The 20,841-nt window shown below is 38.9% G+C and overlaps 1 protein-coding gene across 3 annotated transcripts in view; it reads left to right on the top strand.

The window, feature by feature from the left end:
- The window catches only part of EEIG2 (EEIG family member 2), a 25,445-nt gene continuing 4,604 nt past the window's right edge, over positions 1 to 20,841 (top strand). Inside the window, exons 1-10 of one of the 3 annotated variants that reach the window (XM_014885408.2) lie at positions 1 to 297; positions 12,570 to 12,690; positions 13,331 to 13,360; positions 13,848 to 13,964; positions 15,124 to 15,170; positions 17,338 to 17,444; positions 17,957 to 18,052; positions 18,586 to 18,787; positions 18,870 to 18,997; positions 19,387 to 19,456. In XM_014885408.2, the coding sequence (XP_014740894.1) occupies positions 149 to 297; positions 12,570 to 12,690; positions 13,331 to 13,360; positions 13,848 to 13,964; positions 15,124 to 15,170; positions 17,338 to 17,444; positions 17,957 to 18,052; positions 18,586 to 18,787; positions 18,870 to 18,997; positions 19,387 to 19,456 (1,067 nt within the window). In that variant the 5' untranslated portion in view covers positions 1 to 148. The remainder of the gene's footprint in view (positions 298 to 12,569; positions 12,691 to 13,330; positions 13,361 to 13,847; positions 13,965 to 15,123; positions 15,171 to 17,337; positions 17,445 to 17,956; positions 18,053 to 18,585; positions 18,788 to 18,869; positions 18,998 to 19,386; positions 19,457 to 20,841) is intronic. The other 2 variants (XM_088170102.1, XM_088170103.1) reach the window with 2 other exon arrangements.

A 20,841-nucleotide genomic window follows, 5' to 3' on the forward strand; every position in this document is an offset into this window, starting at 1 on the left:
CGACCGGCAGGGGCTGAGCTGGCAGCGCCCGCCGCTCCGGCCCGGCCCGCGGTGCCGCCCTCGCCCCGGGCATGGGAGCGCAGCGGAGCGGGGTGGCCGGAGCGCAGCGGAGCTGCCGTGGGGGCGGCCCCCGGGAAGGGCCTGGTTCATGGCCTTCATCATGATGAAGAAGAAGAAGTTCAAGTTCCGCGTGGAGCTGGAACTGGACGAGCTTTCCTCCGTGCCCTTCGTCAACGGCATCCTGTTCTGCAAGGTGCGGCTGCTGGACGGGGGCAGCTTCAGCGGGGAGTCCTCCCGGTAGGTGCCTCCGGGATCGGGAGCCGGGCTCTGCCGGGCTGCCCGTGCCCGCCCCCGCCCCGTCCCACGGGCTCCGCTCGAGTCCGCGTCCCCCCGAGAGCCGGGGAAGCGCGGCCGCCCCCGCAGCCCGTCTGCCGCTCCTTGGCTCCCTCGGCGAGCCCGGGGCTCCGCCGGTTCGCGGGGACCCGGGGAAAGGAGCAGGGGCTGCCCGGGGCTCTTGGCGGCTGCGGCCGCGCTGCTCGCCGTTCCCTCGCCGAAGGGGAAGCTCCTGTGGCACGGCGTGGCACCGGGCAGCCTGGCCGCCTTCTCGTCCCGCCTGCCTTGCCAGCATCAATGGCGAGGGAACACATGTGGGAGCACTTGGAACTCCTCGTCTGCGTGGCTGCTCGCTGCCTGGAGTCGTAGCGTTATAAAATAAATACTGAGGTTCCTAAACACGGGTAACAGAGGAAAGGAATCCCTTTGGATTGATGATGAGGGTTGTCCCAGACAAACGGGTCTCTTGTGCCATAATGCTGGAGCTGCTGAGCGGATCGGTAACCGCAGGGGAGAGACTTTCTCGTCCCCACACATGTAGTCTGAGCTGTCCCCTGTGAGTTCTGCGACCTTATTGTTTAATTATTGAACACTGGCTTGCTATGTTTCGTTCTGCGGATATTTACATGGAGACCTAGGTTCCATGGAAAGTCTTCAATTTTTCCTCTAAGTGCTCAGGTCATGTGTTCCTGACTTTGTTCATGCTCAGTTCTGCCAGTGCAAGTGCAGCAAGGCAGATGTCTTTTTTTTTTTTTCCTCTCTTTTCCTTCAGTTGTGCCTCAGTAATGGAGCAGTCATCTGTCGTGACAGTGGCTCCCCGATCCACGGGTAGCAATGGGTAAATAGAGTGCCAGTGTATTTATTTTTTCCAAGTACCAGGCAGAGGCAGAACCTTGTCAATAGGAAGGGTGTGTGCTGTGGCTTCAGGTCTGGGGAGGAGACTCCCCTCCCATTACACTTGTTCTTGTTGTATGAGTTATTATTTTACTTTAATATTATTACAAAAGAGATTTACTGGAAAATGTCTCATATAATTCTGGGAGAAGACAGTAACAAATCCATGAATATTCAGTTATTTTCTTATTAAAATACTGCTGTTATGGAGCTTTCTAAATTATCTGCTTTTCATTCCTTAAATTAAATTAATTAAGGAGAAGGAGTAAAAATAGAACTTTGGCCTCGTACCTCCTTATTTAACCATTCCATTATAATAGCATGTATAATTGAAGACAAATTTTTCTTCTGTATGGTTGGAAATTGCTCAGTCCATCTGTGCTATGTTCTCATTTCATGTCTTTCTTCAACGTTTTTTTGTGACCGACTTCATAAGTAATAGATGATGATGATGACAATCATGATTCAGGCACTAATGTGCCATTACTGTCCTATTCCAGCCCTTATTGCCTTGAAGTCATTTCCACAGGCTGACATACATCTTCTGGACAGGATGTCTATTTTCAAGGACTTGCTTTCAGCTGAGCAGATGGTTTTGACATGTTATGGTGATCTTAGTCTTTTTTGCCTTGCCTATTCATGATGCTGAAATTAGACACTTGAAAGCCTACATTCATATCTTTATGGATGGTTTATTAGAGTAAAATGTGTGTGGTAGGATGTAATGTGTGTAAGGAAACTGATCTAAAAAAATGTGTTGGACCTGCAGCTTAGAAATTCTTTCTTTTCTTTTTTTTTTCTGAGGCTATGGCTTAAAAACTAACAGCAGTGGAACATATGCTGGTATGTCAAGGTCCCTGTGAGTGTAACTCATTCCTGCTGGACTGAGAATGTTTGGGTATGCTGGTAGGGAGTTAAAGAATTCTTCTGCAGTGATCCTTCAGTGCCAGTTTAGGGAGTGCCTTTGCTCCTGGCTTAAGAATTAACAGATGAATTTTCAGAGTGGTGATTCAGCAAAGGGCTGAACAAATAAGGAAGAAATTAAGTTTACACCAGAGTGGTAGTATTTCAAAACTTGTCAGTTGCACACTTTCTGGTGGCCACAGTCTTCTAGTTGCATGCATTTGTTAGTTTTGCTGTGAGCTAGCAGTTATATCCCTAAAGTACTGATCTTTTTAGCTTTATAAAAGATATTAAAAGAATTCTATTGTTTGAGAAAGTAATAGACAAACTCATTCCAAAAATTTTATAATACAGGAGGAAACTGGCACTCTAGTCTATAAATCACCCTAACATTATTAGCATTTTATTTCCAAAGCCTACTCACAGAGAAGAATGACATAAAAACCCAGGGCAGCAGTTGCCTGGGAATAGGGGCCCGTATGTATGTGGCAAGTTGTCATGAAAAAAGTTGCAAGTGATTGTCTTGTCAGCCCTCTATGGATCATGCTGTATGAATGATTCAAGTCCTCATCCTACAAGCAATGTGGTACCTTCATTATCCCTCTGATCACTGAAGTGAGATGAAAAGAAGACTAATAAAAGTTCAAGCTACTGAAAAATAGGGTTTTTTTCCACTTCTCAGATCTTTGATGAGAAAGAGCTACCAAAGAAATATGTTATGGAGACATGGGCCATGTTATTGTAGACTTGTCACAATAAAACATAACTTGGAATTACATTTCTGTCTCCCACAGATGTGTGCCTGAAATGTACAGAAATTCTGTGACCAGGTTAAACTAGTGTGTATAGTGCAGTACACAGTGATCTGGCTGGTGTGTAAATAGCAAACACATCACTTTACATTTTTGTGTTTGCACATAGTTTTTTAGAAAACTTCTATATGAAACATCCTTATGCACATCTGAGAATCCTTACTGTAGGAAAAGAAAATTCTGGATTATAACACTAAATGTTTAATTATCTGACAAGAATATTCAACTTTTAAAGTAATCTGGTAGTGCCAAATACAATTTTTTATCCAAGGACATTGACCAGCCAAGTGGCAGCAGTATTTAAACTGGAAGAACTGTTGGAGAGTTTCTGCAAGAGCAGGACTCTGGAATTCTGGCAGGAATGAATGTGTTATAAGCTTTGACTATAAACCAGGGAAAAAAAACCTTGAAGGGTGTTTTGGAAGGGGGGAGGCTCAGTTTGGTTGTTTCAGCAAACTGACAATCAGCCATACAGTGTAATTCCTGCCCTCCCCTTTTTGAAATTGCTTCCTAGCATGACTTCTGGATCTTCACCATTGTGTTTTAGATGTTAGAATAAAGGCTGGATTTTCAGCAAATAGACTGTGGATGTATGCAAAGTTATGCTAACAAACCTCATTTTTGTTTAGGAAGCTTTCATCACTTAAGCCTGGTTTCCTGTGTGGCAAGGCATGTTTCTACCTTTCCCCTGGCCAACGACATTAGATATCTCTCTTTGAAACTGGATACATTAATACATGACACTTGTGCAGGTTCCAGGATACTGTGTGTCTATATTCTGCCTGGTCATAAAATAGTGTGCACATAATGGCTAATGCACCATGAAAGGACACAAGATTATTTCAGGGCAGAAATTGCATCTATGAATATTTTGAACAGAAACAAATTACTGTTTTAAGATACAGACTTGACTAAATTCTATGCATATTTATCCGTGGCCATTCTAATGTAGATATAAATATATAACAAGTATAGGCTTTCTGCAACTGCCCTCATTTTAACAGTCTGAATCAAAAATTAATAGGTCCCTAGAGCAGACAACTGAGGCTCATAGGCTGAGCTGTTGCTCAATCAGCAGTAAATGAACAGATGGAATATGAGGAAATCCAAGAAATTTTGGGAATAAGGATCTGATTTCTTGAGGGTGTGCTTTCAATGCTCTATCGACTGAGGCTACAGTAGCTATAAGCCTGCTAGTTCCATTTTTAGTTTGGTTTCCAGCTGCACCCCACTCAAGAAAAGGACTTGCTTGGTGTCTTCTGACTGCAGCCTTCAGCTTGGCCATATTCCCCTTCCTTTCAAATCTGATTTCTGACAATTTAGACTACTGATGTTTCTATCTTCTTTCTTTTACACAACAACGTTTTAAACTAAGAAGCTGATTATGATTGCTGTATGTGACAGACAGAGATTCAAGGTGGCCAAGAGTTTTAAGTTTTTCATCAAATCATTTTATTTTCCAACTGATTTCAGCAACGTGGGGATTTTTGTTTTATGTACCCTTGAATCCTGAGAGAAAGTCTTGGGAGATCATGCATGAATATATTTTTATTCCTAATAGGCACAGGCTAGGGCATGTAATTGCTTTCTGTAGAAATTGACTTCTTATCTGCCAGATAAGTACTTCTTACTTCTAGTGATGCATGGCCACCTCCTTCTCAACTGTCTAAAACTGTACCTATTTTTTGTGACACCAGCAAGTAGGTTTTCTGCTTCACTGGATTCTTCCAAGTTGTCTCTTTACCATTCTTTTCCTGATTGCTGCTATTGCATTTGAAAAACTCTCCTGATAGTAACACAGCCTAACTCTCTGTTTTTAAATAACAGTACTTGTTAGAAAAGCATACCTGTCACATGGAATCACTGTCCCTATCACTCTAATCTTCCTGCATGATGTATGAATCCTGCTGACAGTCTTCATAGCTGGATAATGCTACTTTTAATAGCTTTTTCAGCTGTAACTGATTTTACAGTTGGGGAACTTCAAACAAAATAAGTTTTCAACTACTGCGAAGAATGTTGGTGGTGGGATAAAAATCCTACCTTGCAATTTTGTAGCTGCTTTTTTCAGATTCTTGAATGTCCACTTAAGGTTTCCTCAGTTGTGAAGAGGAACTTGGTTAAGCAGCTCTCAGACACTGTACTCTATAGGGAGGAAAAGGTAAGAAGTTCTCTACACAAAGTACATATTTTTCAACATGTAGTTTCTTTTTACTTCTCCTTTCATTAATAGTTACAGTAAAATGTGTTCAGTCAACTGATTTGAAGAATATGGTTGAGAAAAAAACAAAGAATTAATCAAAGAAGTAAAGAATATAATATTTGAAGTTTTGAAGGGGTTCATCTTCGGGATTCAGTAGAGGAAAATGTTTGTTCAGTCTGCTCTTTGCATGGGGTGTAACTGGTTATTGCAGATATAAAAAGGGCTCAGTCTTGGGAGACTTCTGTTACTGTACTTGTAAGAACTGATAAGAGATGTATCAACAGCTAACTTGTCACAAAAAAAGTTTAAGAGATACATGGCAGACATCTGTTAAAGAGGGAGAGGCAGTGGGAAAAGCTTTCATGCTTAAGGTGCCTGGCTGGTGCAGAACTGGCTCTTGGGTTTGAAAGAGCTGGTGCTGGCTTGTTGGTTTGTTTTTTCCTCTGACCTCAGCACAGTACATGGAGTACAGTATTTCTTTCCCACAAACTTGCCATTTTTAAGTACCATAGCACCTGATTGCCTTCATACTTTAAGGACTGTATCAGTTCATGGAATAATTTAGGGTGAAGGGGAATGCTAGAGCTCACACAATCCAGCTGAAAGTGAGACTAATTTCAGTTGGATCAGGAAGCTCAGAGCTTTGTCCTGTCAGCTTTAGAAAATCTGCAATAATGGAGATGCCAATTCTTGTAGATAACCTGCCCTGCTGTTCACCACTTTTATTGTGAACATTTTTTCCCTTCTTTTACTGGAATTTTCCTTGGTTTTGCCTCTTTTCCTTTCTCTGTCTCCCACTAAGAAATGTCTGGCTCCATCTTCTAAATTAGTAGAGATGGCTACAGATGGCAATTAGATCTTCCTTCACTTCATCATCAGACTGTAAAAATCCCAGGTTTCCAAATTCTCCTGCATCAGAGAAGAATTCATCCCTGACTCCAGACCCTCAACTCACACCTCTCGGACTTGATTCAGTTCATCAGTCTTCTGCCAAGGCCCCAAAACCAAGCACACTGCAGTGTGTGTGCAGTCTCAAATGTTCAATTTCCTCTGACTTGCTGACTACAGTCTTCTAATGCAGTTTACCCTTCACAGTGCTAATTCCCTTCTAGGTCTCTGCATTTGCCAGTTTTTCTCAGCAGTTTTTCATCCATGATCAACTTACACATATACAAGAAGTTGTTGATATGAAATGCTGCTAGTTAAAAATGTAACCTGTAAATGAGTATGAGTAAAAACATGTGGAATAGAAAATGATTACTCTGTTCGAATTTTGCATGTACTAACAGCAAATTAACTGGGGAGCTGTGCACTGTAAACAAGTAGAGTTCTTCCTGCAGAGCCAGCTGTTTGCTTAGTCCTGAAATTTGTGAACCATTGAAGCTCTGTTTGTAAATTACTTGTTTTGTTTGGTATTTTAGCAATGGTTAGGAAAAAAAGTTTTTGTTGGAGAAAATGCACCATCTTATATGCCTCAGGCACGAGGGAAACAATATTAAGGGAAACGTAAACTGAATTTGTTCCTGAATGGAGAAATACATTAAAGCTTTGCATAAGCTTATTGCTACAGCATATATTTTGGAGCTCATGCTCTGAGCACTTCAAGTGATGCACTTTCCTATAGGAAGCCTAAATTTAGCATTTTGGTTATTGGATAACAATTTAAAGTGTGTTTAGGACTGCTGCAGGACCCTGTTGTATGGGTACCTGTACCTTTCCCTCAACTATGGCACTGTGTGAATTTTTCACAGAAGTAGATTTTGAGTAGGAGGAGTGCAGGAAAGTCTCCTGCATGCCAAACCCTTCTGTGTTAATGTGTAGTATAAATGAGAACTCTATACCCAACATGCCTTCCTAATACTAAAGATAGCGTAGGAAAGGTTGAATCTTAAAGTCCCTGAACCTGAATCCACTGATAGTGTGGTTACATTGTTAGATTGTAGGTTAGTGTCTTAATTCCTGTCTCTGTAATGACATGGATCATGACACTGGCCTCTGTTAGGTGTTCCAGTTTTCTGCAGAAGAAAGATGTTAGATACTTTATATATATATATATATATACATATATATACACACACACACACTCTTTTTAATGTATCTGTATGAATGGGATATTGCTCCCATCTCAGCAGACTATTTACTACACTAAAAGTAACTCTAGTCTACTAAATATTGTATTTTTATCAAAAGGACAGTGATACCTGTATTAACTTTATTCAGAAAGTGATTGATTAAAGGAAGCTTTAGGTGATAGAAGTACATTTGCACATCCACAAATGAGTGCAGTCAGCAAAGGCAGGGGAGGGTGGAGGGCCTAAAATAATACCCAGCTCCAGCTATTCCCAGTCCTGTCACAAGAATCATCAGCCCATCAAAGCCCATCCATACAAGCCCAGGGACACACAGGCAGGTCGGGAACTGAAATTATGGGCTTGGACAAGGGAACTCCCTCCCAGGGCTGTCCCAGGAGACCCTTAGCCCCATTGTCCAGGCAGGAAACCCATCATGTTGAACTAAAACTAAAGCATGTTTTGGACTGAGGGGGGTTGCTGCCTATGAGACATATTATGGGACACAAGGGAAGAGGCTTAACATGGGACAGTTTGGGGAGGAACTAAAGGTGGAGGAAAGGATGAGTGTGAGGAGGAACAAGTGTGGGGGAAAATAGTGAGTTAAGGGGATAAAGGACCAGTTGGATGTAAATAGTTTGCTGGTTGGTATGTTTGTCTAATCTAATTAGTAATGTCTGCTGTATCTTCCTGTTGAAGTACATTGTGACTCTTTCCTGGGGAAGGGCTCTCTGTTTGTGTGTGCATTGTGGGGCGGGGTGTCTGAGTGCCAGCAACTGGAATCAAGAGTGTCAAAGGGCTTCCAGAAAAGGAGGCCAGAGGGAGCACCTTGTGCCATGGGAGTGGGACTGTGGGTCACAGGGCCCTGTGTTTCCACTGTGCCAGCAGCTGCCCTGCAGCACCTGGGTGCCAGCACCTGGAGATTCCAGATGGGTTACAGCGAATGCCAGCCCCTGGGGTGGCCCCGGCAGTCAGAGATCCCTGTGCTGCCAGCACCTGGAGCAGATGCACTCAGGATGGAGCTGCACTGAACGGCTGGGACAGCCTGGGAGCCATACACGGGTCTCTCTCTACCCGTGCATGTGTCCAGCACCCCTGTCGTGCTCAGCCCGAGGCTGGGGAAGGCCCTGGGTGCAGGCTGGCTCTGAGTCCCTGTGAGTGCTGGGATCCCAGCGGGGCTTCCCGGGAACACCTCTCACCTCGCTGCTGCTGCTGCTTGTGTCTGAGGGCAGCTGCTGCAGCCTCTCTCGGGCCATCTTATCGACATGAGAGATCTTTTAAAATAAACAAGCGAAACTTAGGTGACTCATCAAATTACCAGCTTTAAAAGATAATAATAATATTCTCATTTACCTCATGTAGTGAAAAAACTATTTTTTTCACAGTATTTATAGTGAATAGATAACTCACGTTCCGTTCACATGCTCTAAGACACATTAGCAAACACCACTTTCCTTGACATAAAGAAGTGTAGGGACCCAATTGAATCCACAAATAGCTCTGGAAGTATTTTCATGTGAATATAGTCTGATATAAAAACTGAATGGCATCTTAAAACAAATTATCCCAATTTATTGTTTCTTTGGTGACCAATAAATCTAAAATAATTGCACTACAAACACAAGGAGTTTAACATAATCATCCCCATATGGCTAAAGATCCTAACAGGCTGTGTAGAACCCAAATAAAAACTTGAGTAAATTTTCTGATTAAAGGAACACAGTCTTTTGGTAAATGTCGACAAAAAGTTTTGGCTTCTTTATTTCAGAGCCTCTCATGCTAAAGCTTTTCCATATAGCAAGAAGGGATTTTCCCCATGACACTGAAGGTCCTTAAAACTATTATTTTTTGTGTTTGTAGCTATTTGCTGGACCAAGCCACTATTCAAAGATTTTATCCATGTGAAAATGAACAAACAATCTGATGAACAAGTCCATCACTTGTTAACAATTTAGGATGAGGAGGTGACTGGATTAGGACTTATTGTCTATAATTTGAGTTTACTTTTTTCTCTGTTGTGTCAGAAGAAAAATCCAATACTTTTATTCAACATTTTAAGTGGCAGTTGTGTACAGTATATAAAACATCCAAAACTAAGGACTTGTTTACAGCTTAAAATTTGCATTTGAAATTAAGTCAATGTGAAATTGTCACTCTAAAGAAAAAACAGTGATAGTAACATCTATACTTTGGAGTAATTTTATCCTAGAATATGTGTTTATTGAATGTATTCTTGGTTACATACTATTGACAGCATTTCTTCAATTACACCAAAGCACTACAGCCTACTTTGTATTCCAGTGCATCTTGGTAACTAAGATACATTTTGATTAAGAAAACAACTGGTTTTGCTTTGCATGTGGTAAAGTGACCACACTCAGTCATAGGAAAGTGACTCAGAACGGAAAGCTCTCTCTCCCCAGTGTGCCTGCAGCACCGGCACAGCTGCCAGGAGTTATCTGGGTTCATTTCCATAGCAGCCAATCAATACAGCTGTTTATTTTCTAACGGCCTTGCACTTAGTTAAGTCTCACAGTCTTAGAAACTTAGATGTTACTGTTGAAGTTAAATGTTTTGATTATTTGACCTTTTTTTCAGCATGATAGGAATAGCTAGATGATACTCCTCTCTACTAAAAAAATTCCTGAATTAAATTACACCAATTTTTTCTTTTATATAGTAGAATTAGAAGAACTGTTTTGTGGGAATAGGGGCAGTTGGTTAATTTTTTTGTTTGTTTGGGATTTTGTTTTCTGTTTTTTAATTGTGTACAAATTTTTCAAGTGTCTTGTGATTGCCAGTGAAGCAAACTAATGACACTTTTTTCTGACATCCTTATGAGAAGGAAGCAGAATTCCTGATTTGATTTTATTTTTAGAAAAATTAGACCATCAGCATCCACAACTGAAACTTTTTTATTGCCACTTCTACTTCTTGTTTGCAAATCCTGACCTGTGGTATGACTGGACAGAGTCTATTGAAAGCAGAGTGGTTTTGTGCTATCTCCCTTACTTGAATCATTATATGCATATAGGAGTATTGGCATGTTGAAATAAATTCAAAATCCTTAAAGGTTTTAAGATTGCTTACGTTTCTCAAGCAGACGTTACTTATATTTATCTTGCATTTACAAGCAAAAATGTGTTTAATATTCACTGCATTATCTTTTGCTACAATGTGAGTGATGTCTGGAACACTGGAGCTGTAGAATGTGAAGCTGCTTTGACTGCTGTAGAGAGAGAAGGCTGTTCTGATAAGCAGAAACAACTTGAACTATTATACTGAGTAGTACAAAGATTTTGGCAATCACTTTGACTTTATGAGTTTACAAAAACACTTCTTCAGTGGAAAAAAGTATCATTATTACTACTGGAAATGTTACAGAAGCAAAAACACTACAAGAACATAGCGGAATGATGAATAGCAGCAGAAGTGATGCTGTTATTGGTATAGCCAGTGGTGTCCTGGGTGACAAGGAAAGGGTGGGAAAGATGATGATGACTGCTGTCCTACTTCTGTAACAAACAGATGTAATGAGAAAGGATTTTCTGATCTTTTTGGATGACAAGTGAACTCTTGCAGTTTAGTGGCACTGTTTTATATGTGTCACAAATGTTACCAGTTTTCAATTATCCCTTTTAAGGTTGTATTTTATGTGATGTCTTCTTGTCTGAGCCTGTTTCATTAGAGATGTAACAATGTGTAAGTTGCGTTTTTTTAATTCTGGTTCTTTTTTGTATTTAAATAACTCACATAACAGCAGGATGGGATTCTTTTTCCCCCCAGTACAGGAAAGTCTGCAATGTAAAACATTCCAGATAAAGAATAGATCATGGTGTTTATAGAGTGTGTTCCTTTGAGGTCACATGCTTGAATGTGACTCAGTGCTGTATCTCAGAATCTGTTAGTCTGTTGTGGTCATTACACTGACTCATTTTAGGCTGGCTGATTTATTCCCACCTTAGGAAGTCATAGTGCCAGTGAGCCCTGGAGCTGGCAGTCTCACAGCACAGCAAAGAGAACTTTTATGAGTGCCCTGTAATTCTTCACTTTTCTGTACATGTGATGAATTCTGACTCCAGCTTCTGCAGAACCATAGGATTCTATCTGCTAAAGACTTCAAACTGCTTCTTCACTAATAAGTTGCTGTCAGAAGTTAGTATAAAACATAGGAATGTATGTATTAGGAAAATGGAAGGGAGAAAAGGAGAAATACTTTTATATGTGAAGATGGTACTTCAGTGGTTAGACTGATAGAAGAAATTATCAGTTTCTTCACAGTTCCAAGTTTAGAGTTTAGAAACATGGGGTTAGTAAAGAATTTTTGATTATTGAGGCAAGTCCTCAGAATCACAGTCCTTATGCCCCGTTAGTGGCAAACTGGCCAACCTTGTCATAAAATACAGTAAAGACTTTTTATGCATCTGCTCTTCTTTGAAAGCTGTTAAAGAAACTTGCTCTGTAGTTTGAGGCCTTCTAATTTTCAGTTTAAAATGGATGTTTAATTATGCTTTATTTTGGTCTTAACCAGTTCTCATTTGACTTAAGAGTTATTTGGTCTCTCAAGTATTTGAATCACCAGTGTATTATTATTATATACATTGTATACAGGGGTTTTCTAGTTGTCCTCCCTATGCCTGTTCTTTTTGGAATCTGTTCTTGGTCAGAGTTACCCAAACAGAATGTGTTCTGTCTGAGCCTTATAAAATGACATTCATAACTGAAAGCATCCTACATCCTGCCTTTTTCTCACTGCACCATACTGTCAGATTGTTATCCTCCTGTGAGAAACAGATCCCTTCAGATGTGTCAGCTTATTTTGCTCTCAAATGGCAAGCTCACAGTATGTAACTGCAATTCTCGTTTGCCCCAAGTGCATTACTTTGTGTCTGGTTATTGCACATCATCTCCTTTCTACTTTTCCAGGCCCCAAATTTATGTAGTGTTGCTTGTGTGATGCTCCTTTCCTCTGAACTGAAAAACTACTTGTCAAAGATGCTATCTTGAGCATTGCAAAGCTCAGCAGCCTGGGAGACAGTGCCCGGGAGCTGGTGTTCAGGAAGACTTCACTCTCCTGAGGCAAACTGCAGAAACTACACTTGCATTCATTTGCAAAAAGATATGACTGTTGAATTCTTCTGGAGGTCTAATACTGTGTTCAAGGTTTGAAACAGCTTTAGTCATGCTGTACTGTTAAGAGCAGAATGGGCGATTATTATTCTGGCCTTGGACCAGAATTTGCATGAAGTGGCCACTCTACAAAGAGTGGAACCAGTGTTTGTTCTTGAGCTTAGTGCAGTGTATGCTTCTGAATGTATGTGCAAGTAACACTGAGCATATGCTCTCTACTTGCAGGGAAGTTGTACAGGCAAATTGTGTCCGCTGGAAGAAAAAGTTCTTCTTTATGTGTAAGATCAGTGCCAGTGCCACAACAGGGATTTTGGATACCTGCACTTGCAGGGTGTCTGTACGGAAGGTAAGCAGCTTTTTCCCCTCCTCTTCTCCTTCCTTGCTCATTCTTCCTTTGTCTTGTTTTTATTTTTGAATGTGTGATAAACTTCATAAAGCAAATTTTAGCTGCAATCACATGGCAGGTAATACACACAGGTATTCCTTTACTCAAAATTTTGTAGTAATCTTATTACTTACTTTACTTTGGGGTATTACTTACTTTAAGTTTTCGGGATTTTATGTTTTTATTGCAGAAAACTCTTTTTCCAGCAGGGCAGCAAAGGAATTTCTCTTCAGTGTTTATAAAGTTAGCTCTTGATTGACACTTCCAGCAAGCAGCAGTAAGCTTAGAAGCCTTGAACTGTGCTAAGTACCAGAATTTTGCATGCAGCACATTCTACCTTTGGGACTAGACCTTGTAAGAGCCCAGTGCCAGCTGGCATCAGGCACATGCCATTCCTCTCTCCAAGACAACAGTGTCTTGTTGGCCTGCTCCAAAGGCATTATGAATATTAAGGTCTAAATGATGACAGCATAATCTAGCAAATGTGTGGGGAGATATTTTAAAATAAAGATTAATACCTGCTTTTCTAAAAAAAACCCAAAGAAAAATCCTGAGTCAGTATATTTAATGGCTTCATGGTATGTCCTTTTTTTCTTCCTAGGAATTAAAAGGAGGAAAGGCATATGCAAAGGTAAATTGAGATGTAGCTAATTTTGCCAACAGATAAGCTTTTCTTTCTTGTCATTTTATGCCCTTTTAAAGTAATTCTAGAATAGTACTTAATACCCATGACTTCATAATGTGCAGTGATACAGCATTGATGGAACTTTCAATCAGTGTGTTTAATAAGTATATAACAATATTATACCACCAAAACTTTTTTCTTTTGAGCTGGTATGTGGAAAGGATTAGCAAAAGTAAACTTTTACATTAAAAAGTAAAGAAAACTCTCCTCATTCTTTTTCTCTCTTGGCACTTTAAATTTTTAACTGAAAATAGAACTATGCTAAATTTCAAACTCTAGATTTGTTTTCTGCTTTTTGCCTCGGTTCATTCCCTTTAATGGGCATCTCATACATATTTGAAAGAAACTGCTATTGAGTGGTACTCAATATGTAATTAGCAAGTACCTTCATTTAGCTAAATGCTTACTACTAATTGTCATTTTCTCTTAACAGCTGGGATTTGCAGATCTAAATCTAGCAGAGTTTGCTGGATCAGGAAATACCACTCGTCGCTGTTTACTGGAAGGTTATGATACCAAAAATACAAGACAAGACAACTCCATTCTCAAAGTAATTTCTTTCCTTTATCATACCTAAAGCAATAAAGCAGAGAACAAGTGCTATTATTAAGCACTTAATGAAATTTAAAACTTATTTGCTGAACATCTTTCTGGAAGGAAAGCTATTTGAAGTAAACCCAAAAGTGTTGTTTAGAGACAATCATTAAAATCTACGCAGTCAAAAATAGAATTTGTCCTATCTTTGAAATGGAGCTGGATAGCTGTAAAAGAAAAGCTTTTAAAAGGTGTTCCTAGTCTAAGGGGAGCTGAAAAATGAAGAAGTTAATATATGGTATCTTCGAGACTGGACAACCTTCTGTGCATCTTTACGAGAGTGAATCTATTAATTCGCTTATTTATGTACAAGTCACCTTCAATACCTCCATGACTCCTGGGATTTTCCTGTTTTCTATTTGATAGCAATCATGGTAACAGTTGGGGAGAATTCTTGCAGGACACCCACTCTGACATTCTCTTCCCTTAGTCCAGGGAGTTAAAAAAACTGAATAAGCGTCATAAAGCTGAAAAAAATCCGTTGAGATTGTCAGGTAATTAAAAAAAATTCTTTTTCTACTGAGACACTGGGGTTAATTTTCCACAGTATACAGTCTGTGCATGGATTTTCTGATCTGACAGTCACAGACTGTCAGAACACTTGTAATTAATTGATGGCTTTGACCTGCCTAACAAGCCTTCAATGCACTGAGTCCTATGGCTTATTTACCCTGTGTGTTTTTGCTGTCTTTGATGTTAGCACAGCCCGTCCTGAGAGGCAGCAGTTTGCTGAACACCCTCAGCAAAGAACATACTTCAGCACCCGCTCTCTAAACAACCTTCTGTTTGCTCAATCAGGTTTTAGGTTTCTTGGTTCTGTTTTTCCCTTGAAGCCATCTTAATTATTAATAATTCTAAGATTCTCCTTGATATATATGTCTTTTTCAAAATCTTGTCTGTGTAACTATGTTACTTTAAATGGTATTTTGTGTTGTTTGTATGCCTAAGAAAAAATATGTCGTTTTTTGCCTGTATTTATTTGCATGTGTGATGATGGCATTTTATTTTCCTTAAATATAATATTTGTGGCAAATATAACTTACTTACATGACCATGTATGTGTCACAGACAGTTTTTTTTTTTCTTATGGTGGATTTTGTTTTCTTAATTTGTAGGTTTTGATCAACATGCAGCTGATGTCTGGAGACCCGTGCTTTAAAACGTAAGTTTGTAAAAAATCTCTGCAGGATGGTGTTTTAATCATACATTCCATGTTGATAATTACACTTCTAATTTGAGTTTTTATATCTTTCTAATCTGCAAACAGTATAAAAAAAAAGCCACAAAAAATGGAATGGTAGCTGAATAATGACTAACATGGTAAAACTGCCAGTAGAAGTGTCATAGTTCTTACTGTTAAGTACTTAGTATCAAGCACAGAATACTCATCTGTATATCTGTAATGTGAACAAACCCCCCCACTTCAGGGAAACTGTTCCTGCAGCAGCCTTATATAAATACTTGCTATGGGGTGATCTGACTAATACTTGTGTCTGGAAAATGTGCTGCTATACCTTTTATTCACAAGTCTCAGACAATTTTGAAATATTCATTTGCAAAAAAACCCCCAACAAACAACAGAAGTGTAATATGACATAGTACAAGAGAAAGCACTTACAAATATTTACTGAGCAAAGACATGATGCAGCTTAGCAAAAGATGCAAGAGGTAACCATCTGAAGGGCAGAAAGCCAGGATCCTTTGGCCTTGTTGTCCTTAATCAGTACTTAAGGAAGTGTAATAGTTGTGCTGTGGTTTTGTACCAGTCTAGCTTAGGTGATTCACCACAGAACTCTTCAATGTCCCCTTGCACCACTAAATGTCCTTTATTTTCTCTTCTACTAACATTTAATGAGAAGAATAGAACACTGAACACTGTAGAATCTCATCTCGTGCTTACTGAATAAATAGCGAGTGAGTATTATCTGAATTCGTCTGATGGGGCAAAACTTTGCTGTATCCCTAGTTAATTAACATCTCTTTTACTTCAGAACAACTTCAATAGATTTACTTTAGAATCAGACCTACTAATAAATACATCACTGGAACTGATAAACAATTCCTCAAAGGCAACTAATCATTAGTCTTAGATACTAACGAAGCAATGTATTTGTTTTATACTGCCTAGTACTGAAGGAGCTGAAATAAGTACCTAAATAGCTGTCTGGATTCCTAGGAAAAAACCGCTTGCTCAAATTATTCAGACTTGGCATTTTCTTCCAAACTGGTGATATAACCATTTCCTGGAACATAAACTTTCAACACAAACAGAACAAAAAATTTATCTATTCCAGATGTCCTTTGTAGAGGGAAAAATAAACCTTAAAACAGTTTCACAATCTGGCATCAACTACATATTTAATGAAGAATCCTAGAAGGCTTGGTGTTTGATCTGGGATGACATCCCTGAAACCAGTTCTTGCTTTCAAATGTATGTTAGGCAATTAAGTCACACTGGCACTGTATTTCTAGAAGTGCTTTTTTCTTTCTCTCTTTACTTTCAAACATAACCTAAGAGGGGCTGTGTTACTTTACATGAAGACAGTGACTCACTTATTGACTATGTCAAATCTAAAAATGTCAACAAATACCCATTTGCATGCAGACCAACAGTCTGTTCCCAAAGCAGAAAATAACAAACCATTAAAAAAAACCTGTAGGTAACATCTTGAAATGTATTTTGGTTGTATTTGCTTCAAAGAGATTACTTGTACTTAGTAATTTTCTAATTAGTTTCTTTTGCACTAGCAAAACACAAACAAAGAGCTTTATTAATTTAATAAGATATCTCTTTGAGTCTTGGTATTAACTCAAACAAGCACTTGAGCTTTATTAAAAGCTTTCAATATTGAACTAAATTTTAAACTATATCATACATGATGCTTTTTGATTTTGTAGAAGGTAAAATTTAGAGGACAATACATGGAGACTTACCACCTTTTCATGTGCTGAAGTTCTGAATGACATATATTCTTAGTACATAAACTGTTCTGTGATTCATACACTTTAAAAAAATAAGAAACAACTTCAAATTAAAGACATACCACTCTACCAATCATCGTAAAAGGAAAAGCCTTTCCCAGTATCCTCAGAAGCCTCAGCAGATTGATTCTGTAAAATGTCCTTAAGCTCAACAGCAAAAGCTTCTTTTTTTTTCCTTTTCCTTAATGGGGGACTAGGCAGCATGTTTCCAGAAAAGAACTGTAGGTCTGGTAACTTAATGCAGAGTATGAAGTATGTCAACATATTTGAAAGGAAAACTATGTGCTGATCATTTTGGAGGGATTACAACAGAAGTACAGCAAATCTTAACTAGCTTTTTCTTACAGGCCTCCTTCCACAGCAACATCTATAGCCATTGCTGGAGAATCGGAGTCTTTGCATGAAGACAGGAAAGGTGGAGAAAACTTACAAGTAGCACATCTGGGTATAGCAGGTATAGAATAATGTTCTTAATTTTTCAATGCTTTTATAACTGGCCTCATAGTTCCAAGATGTTCACAATACTTCAAAGATGACAGTTGGCTGCAAAGGAACCTTCTTACATGGCTCATGAGTTTCTGCTTCAAACACAGCTGGTTTTTAAGCAGGTTAGCTTTTCAGACAAAACATCTGGCCCAGCATTCTACTATGATACTGGAGAAAGATGGTCATCTCTTCAGTACTGACACTAGACACATCTACAACTACATTTCATACAGATCTGTCTAACCCAATGGTACTCTCTATTTTGCTCAGATATATATTATGATTTTTATTTTTTAAAGAATGCATATTCACTAACATGCATGGTATTTTTGCAGCATTTGAATCTCCAAAAGGTTTGTAGAAAATCAGTGTCAAGTCTCTAATCCCTCTGGGAAATGACTTTTGAATTTAATCAAGATTACAGGCGAAGTAGCAATAAGGTTGGCTTTAGGAACAGTGTCTGATATGCACATGTTGCAGGTGCCTCATCAAAGAGTGCCTCAGTCCCAGATGAACTTGGTGCATGTGGACATTCCAGAACATCAAGCTATGCAAGTCAGCAATCAAAACTGTCAGGTAGCTGTTCACAATTTTGTTATGAATTGTTGGGGATTATTTTTCTTTCCAGGCTTGGACAGTGGAAAATAAGTTTACTTTATGTTTTAAAGAGGGTTTGGATTGAAAGCTTTTTCCTAGAAGTTTCAGGTGTGGCAAAGGTAACACTTTTTCCCTCTTAAAATTTACCGAATTCTTCTTATCTCTTCAAGAAGCAAGACAACTTTTTGCCTTTGTTCCCTCCAATTAACATATCTGAATGAGATTTTTACCTCTTCCATGAGTAAAAAATGGAGACTTAGCTCTAAAAGCTGAAGGAGATGATATTTGTCATTCTGATTTTTCTGATATAAACAGGAGTTACTTAAAACAAAAAGAAAATGGCAGGTGCAAGGATAAAAAACCTGAAGTCAGTGTCTAGTTGACGTATGCACGTACATTCTTAGGGCTTTTGAAAGTCCCCTTATAAGAAGAAAAACACAAATTCAGTTTTCAGGATGGACCTGGCCTGTCAAGAACATACCTAATCCATCTCTCCTGCATTTTCCCAACAGGATATAGCACATGTCACTCTAGATCATCCAGTCTGTCTGAACTCTGCCACAGGAGAAACACCTCAGTGGGGAGTACCTCAGTAGGAAGTACCTCAACAGGAACTGGAAGTATTCTAGAGGCATGTGAAGAGACTGAGCCAAAAGTAACTGAAGCTGATATTGATACATCCACTGAAGATGCACCACCAGAAAAACAATGCAGGTACACTTAATTTGAAAGCCTTATCTAGCAAAAGTAAATTACTTTATCACATCTAAGAGCTCTAAATATATTTATTTTGCAGACATCCTGTAAAGCAAGATTCTGTGGAGTCACAGCTGAAGAGGGTTGATGCTACCAGAGTTGATGCTGATGATATAGTTGAAAAAATACTCCAGAGTCAAGACTTCAGTTTAGACTCAAGTGCAGAAGGTACGGAGATAAATAAGGAAGCTTATGGAAAATTGATTTACATTATGGATCTTAGGAAAAGGTCCTCCACTCTCTTCACAGTCCCTGTTGTTTGTATTCATAAGGACTGTGCTACATTTTCTACTTCATCTTATCTACCAGAAACTGAAAATACCTGTTCATGACACAGGGAGCTTTCCCAGATCACAACTTTAAGCCTAAAATAGCAGGTGCAAATCTATGACAGAGGCATTTCCTCCAACCTACACCATGTAGGAGTTGGTTCTTCATTACCTGAAGTATTTGCATCTGAAAGTATCAGCTACAAAACTGGTAGATTTAAAATTATTTAGATTTAGCTAGGGCAAAATTAAAGAAAGCTAACATATTTTAATTCATTTGCCTTTTAGAAGAAGGTTTAAGATTATTTGTGGGCCCTGGTGGAAGCACTTCTTTTGGAAGCCACCATCTACCTAACAGGTATGTATCCTGAACAACTAATCCTTAGGCAATATGAAATAAAAATGCATCTTACGCAGCAATTATTCTGTATCTATATTCTTATCCTTTGTATCTTTCTATTCTGTATCATTTAAAAGCACCAAAAGGGCTAGACTGTCAGTTTTTAAAATAGGACACATAGATTAGTTCCAAAACAGAACTGATGTGTCAGCCATAAGAATTGGAACTTTCAGAGTTCCTGAAGAGTCTCAGTTCCAAGATTTTCAGATACAAGTTTCAGTATGGACATAAGAAACAGCCACCAGCTTCAAATGGGAGCTCTACAGCTTTATTACGTTCTTCTGAAGTGGGAAGAAAATGTTAATTGTTTTACACATCTGCCTTTACAGTATCAAACTGTTACACCTTCCTGATAACAAGGTTAATTTTCTTCAGTATAGTTTTTCTCACAAATCCTGTTTCCATTTGTTATATTATTTATTTCAATGGTTTGTTCATCTTCCAACTATTTCAGCTCTAAATTCTTTCGATAATCTGCTTCAGATTATCTTCTTGTTTAGAACCAGAGACCTTTTTTTCTTCTCTAAACCTTCTTCATATGATTTGACCTGAATGTGTTCATCTTCAGATGAGAAAGCATGAAAGCCAGGAAAGAATATGCTCTGTTTCTGCAGACCAATGTAACTCTACATTTTTAGCTGAAGAAATCAGAATAGCCTCAGTATATCTGCAATTACTATGAACTTAGGTATAAAGGCAGTAGATAATATATTGAAAAGGCAGTTGATAATATATTGAAAGTCATAAAATAATTGCATTTTATATGTGTATGTAATACTAATGGTTAGAAGGTGATTCCTTGGCTCGTCTGCAAACTGGGCACACCAATACCTGTGTAGAATCACATGAATGGGTACAGAGCAGGCTCTTGTAGCACACAGAGATCTGTCCTAGTGCAGCTGCTAAAACAGTCCAGGCACAATACTGTACTAAGGCAGAGCTTGCCTTACTGCCTATTTTTTACATAGTACTATAATTTGCTGTGTAAAACTACGCACTATGGGCTGTCATGTGCGACGTGACAGTTTTGTTTACAATTCAGAGTGAACAAAAGACTGAGAAAGTTTTTCTTGTATCTTAATGTAAAATGACAATCATCTTCTGGGTTTTTTAGACACACTGATGTGTTTATGTATAAATGTATATAAAGAGTATTAGCTGCTTATGATGTAGCTGTGGGCATGGGTACCTTAAATGTGACTTTTAAGAAATTCTAGTTAAGTCCAATAGTAAATTCTTATTTAGTAAAATTACTTTTTCTTCATTTTGACTGTAGTACAACAAAATCTATTTAGTGCATTAAACTGTAGGTGACTCCCTGGCATGGTAATCATGACGAATGG

Source organism: Sturnus vulgaris, chromosome 9 (genome assembly GCF_052056855.1).
Source record: "Sturnus vulgaris isolate bStuVul1 chromosome 9, bStuVul1.hap1, whole genome shotgun sequence".
Lineage (NCBI taxonomy): Eukaryota > Metazoa > Chordata > Aves > Passeriformes > Sturnidae > Sturnus > Sturnus vulgaris.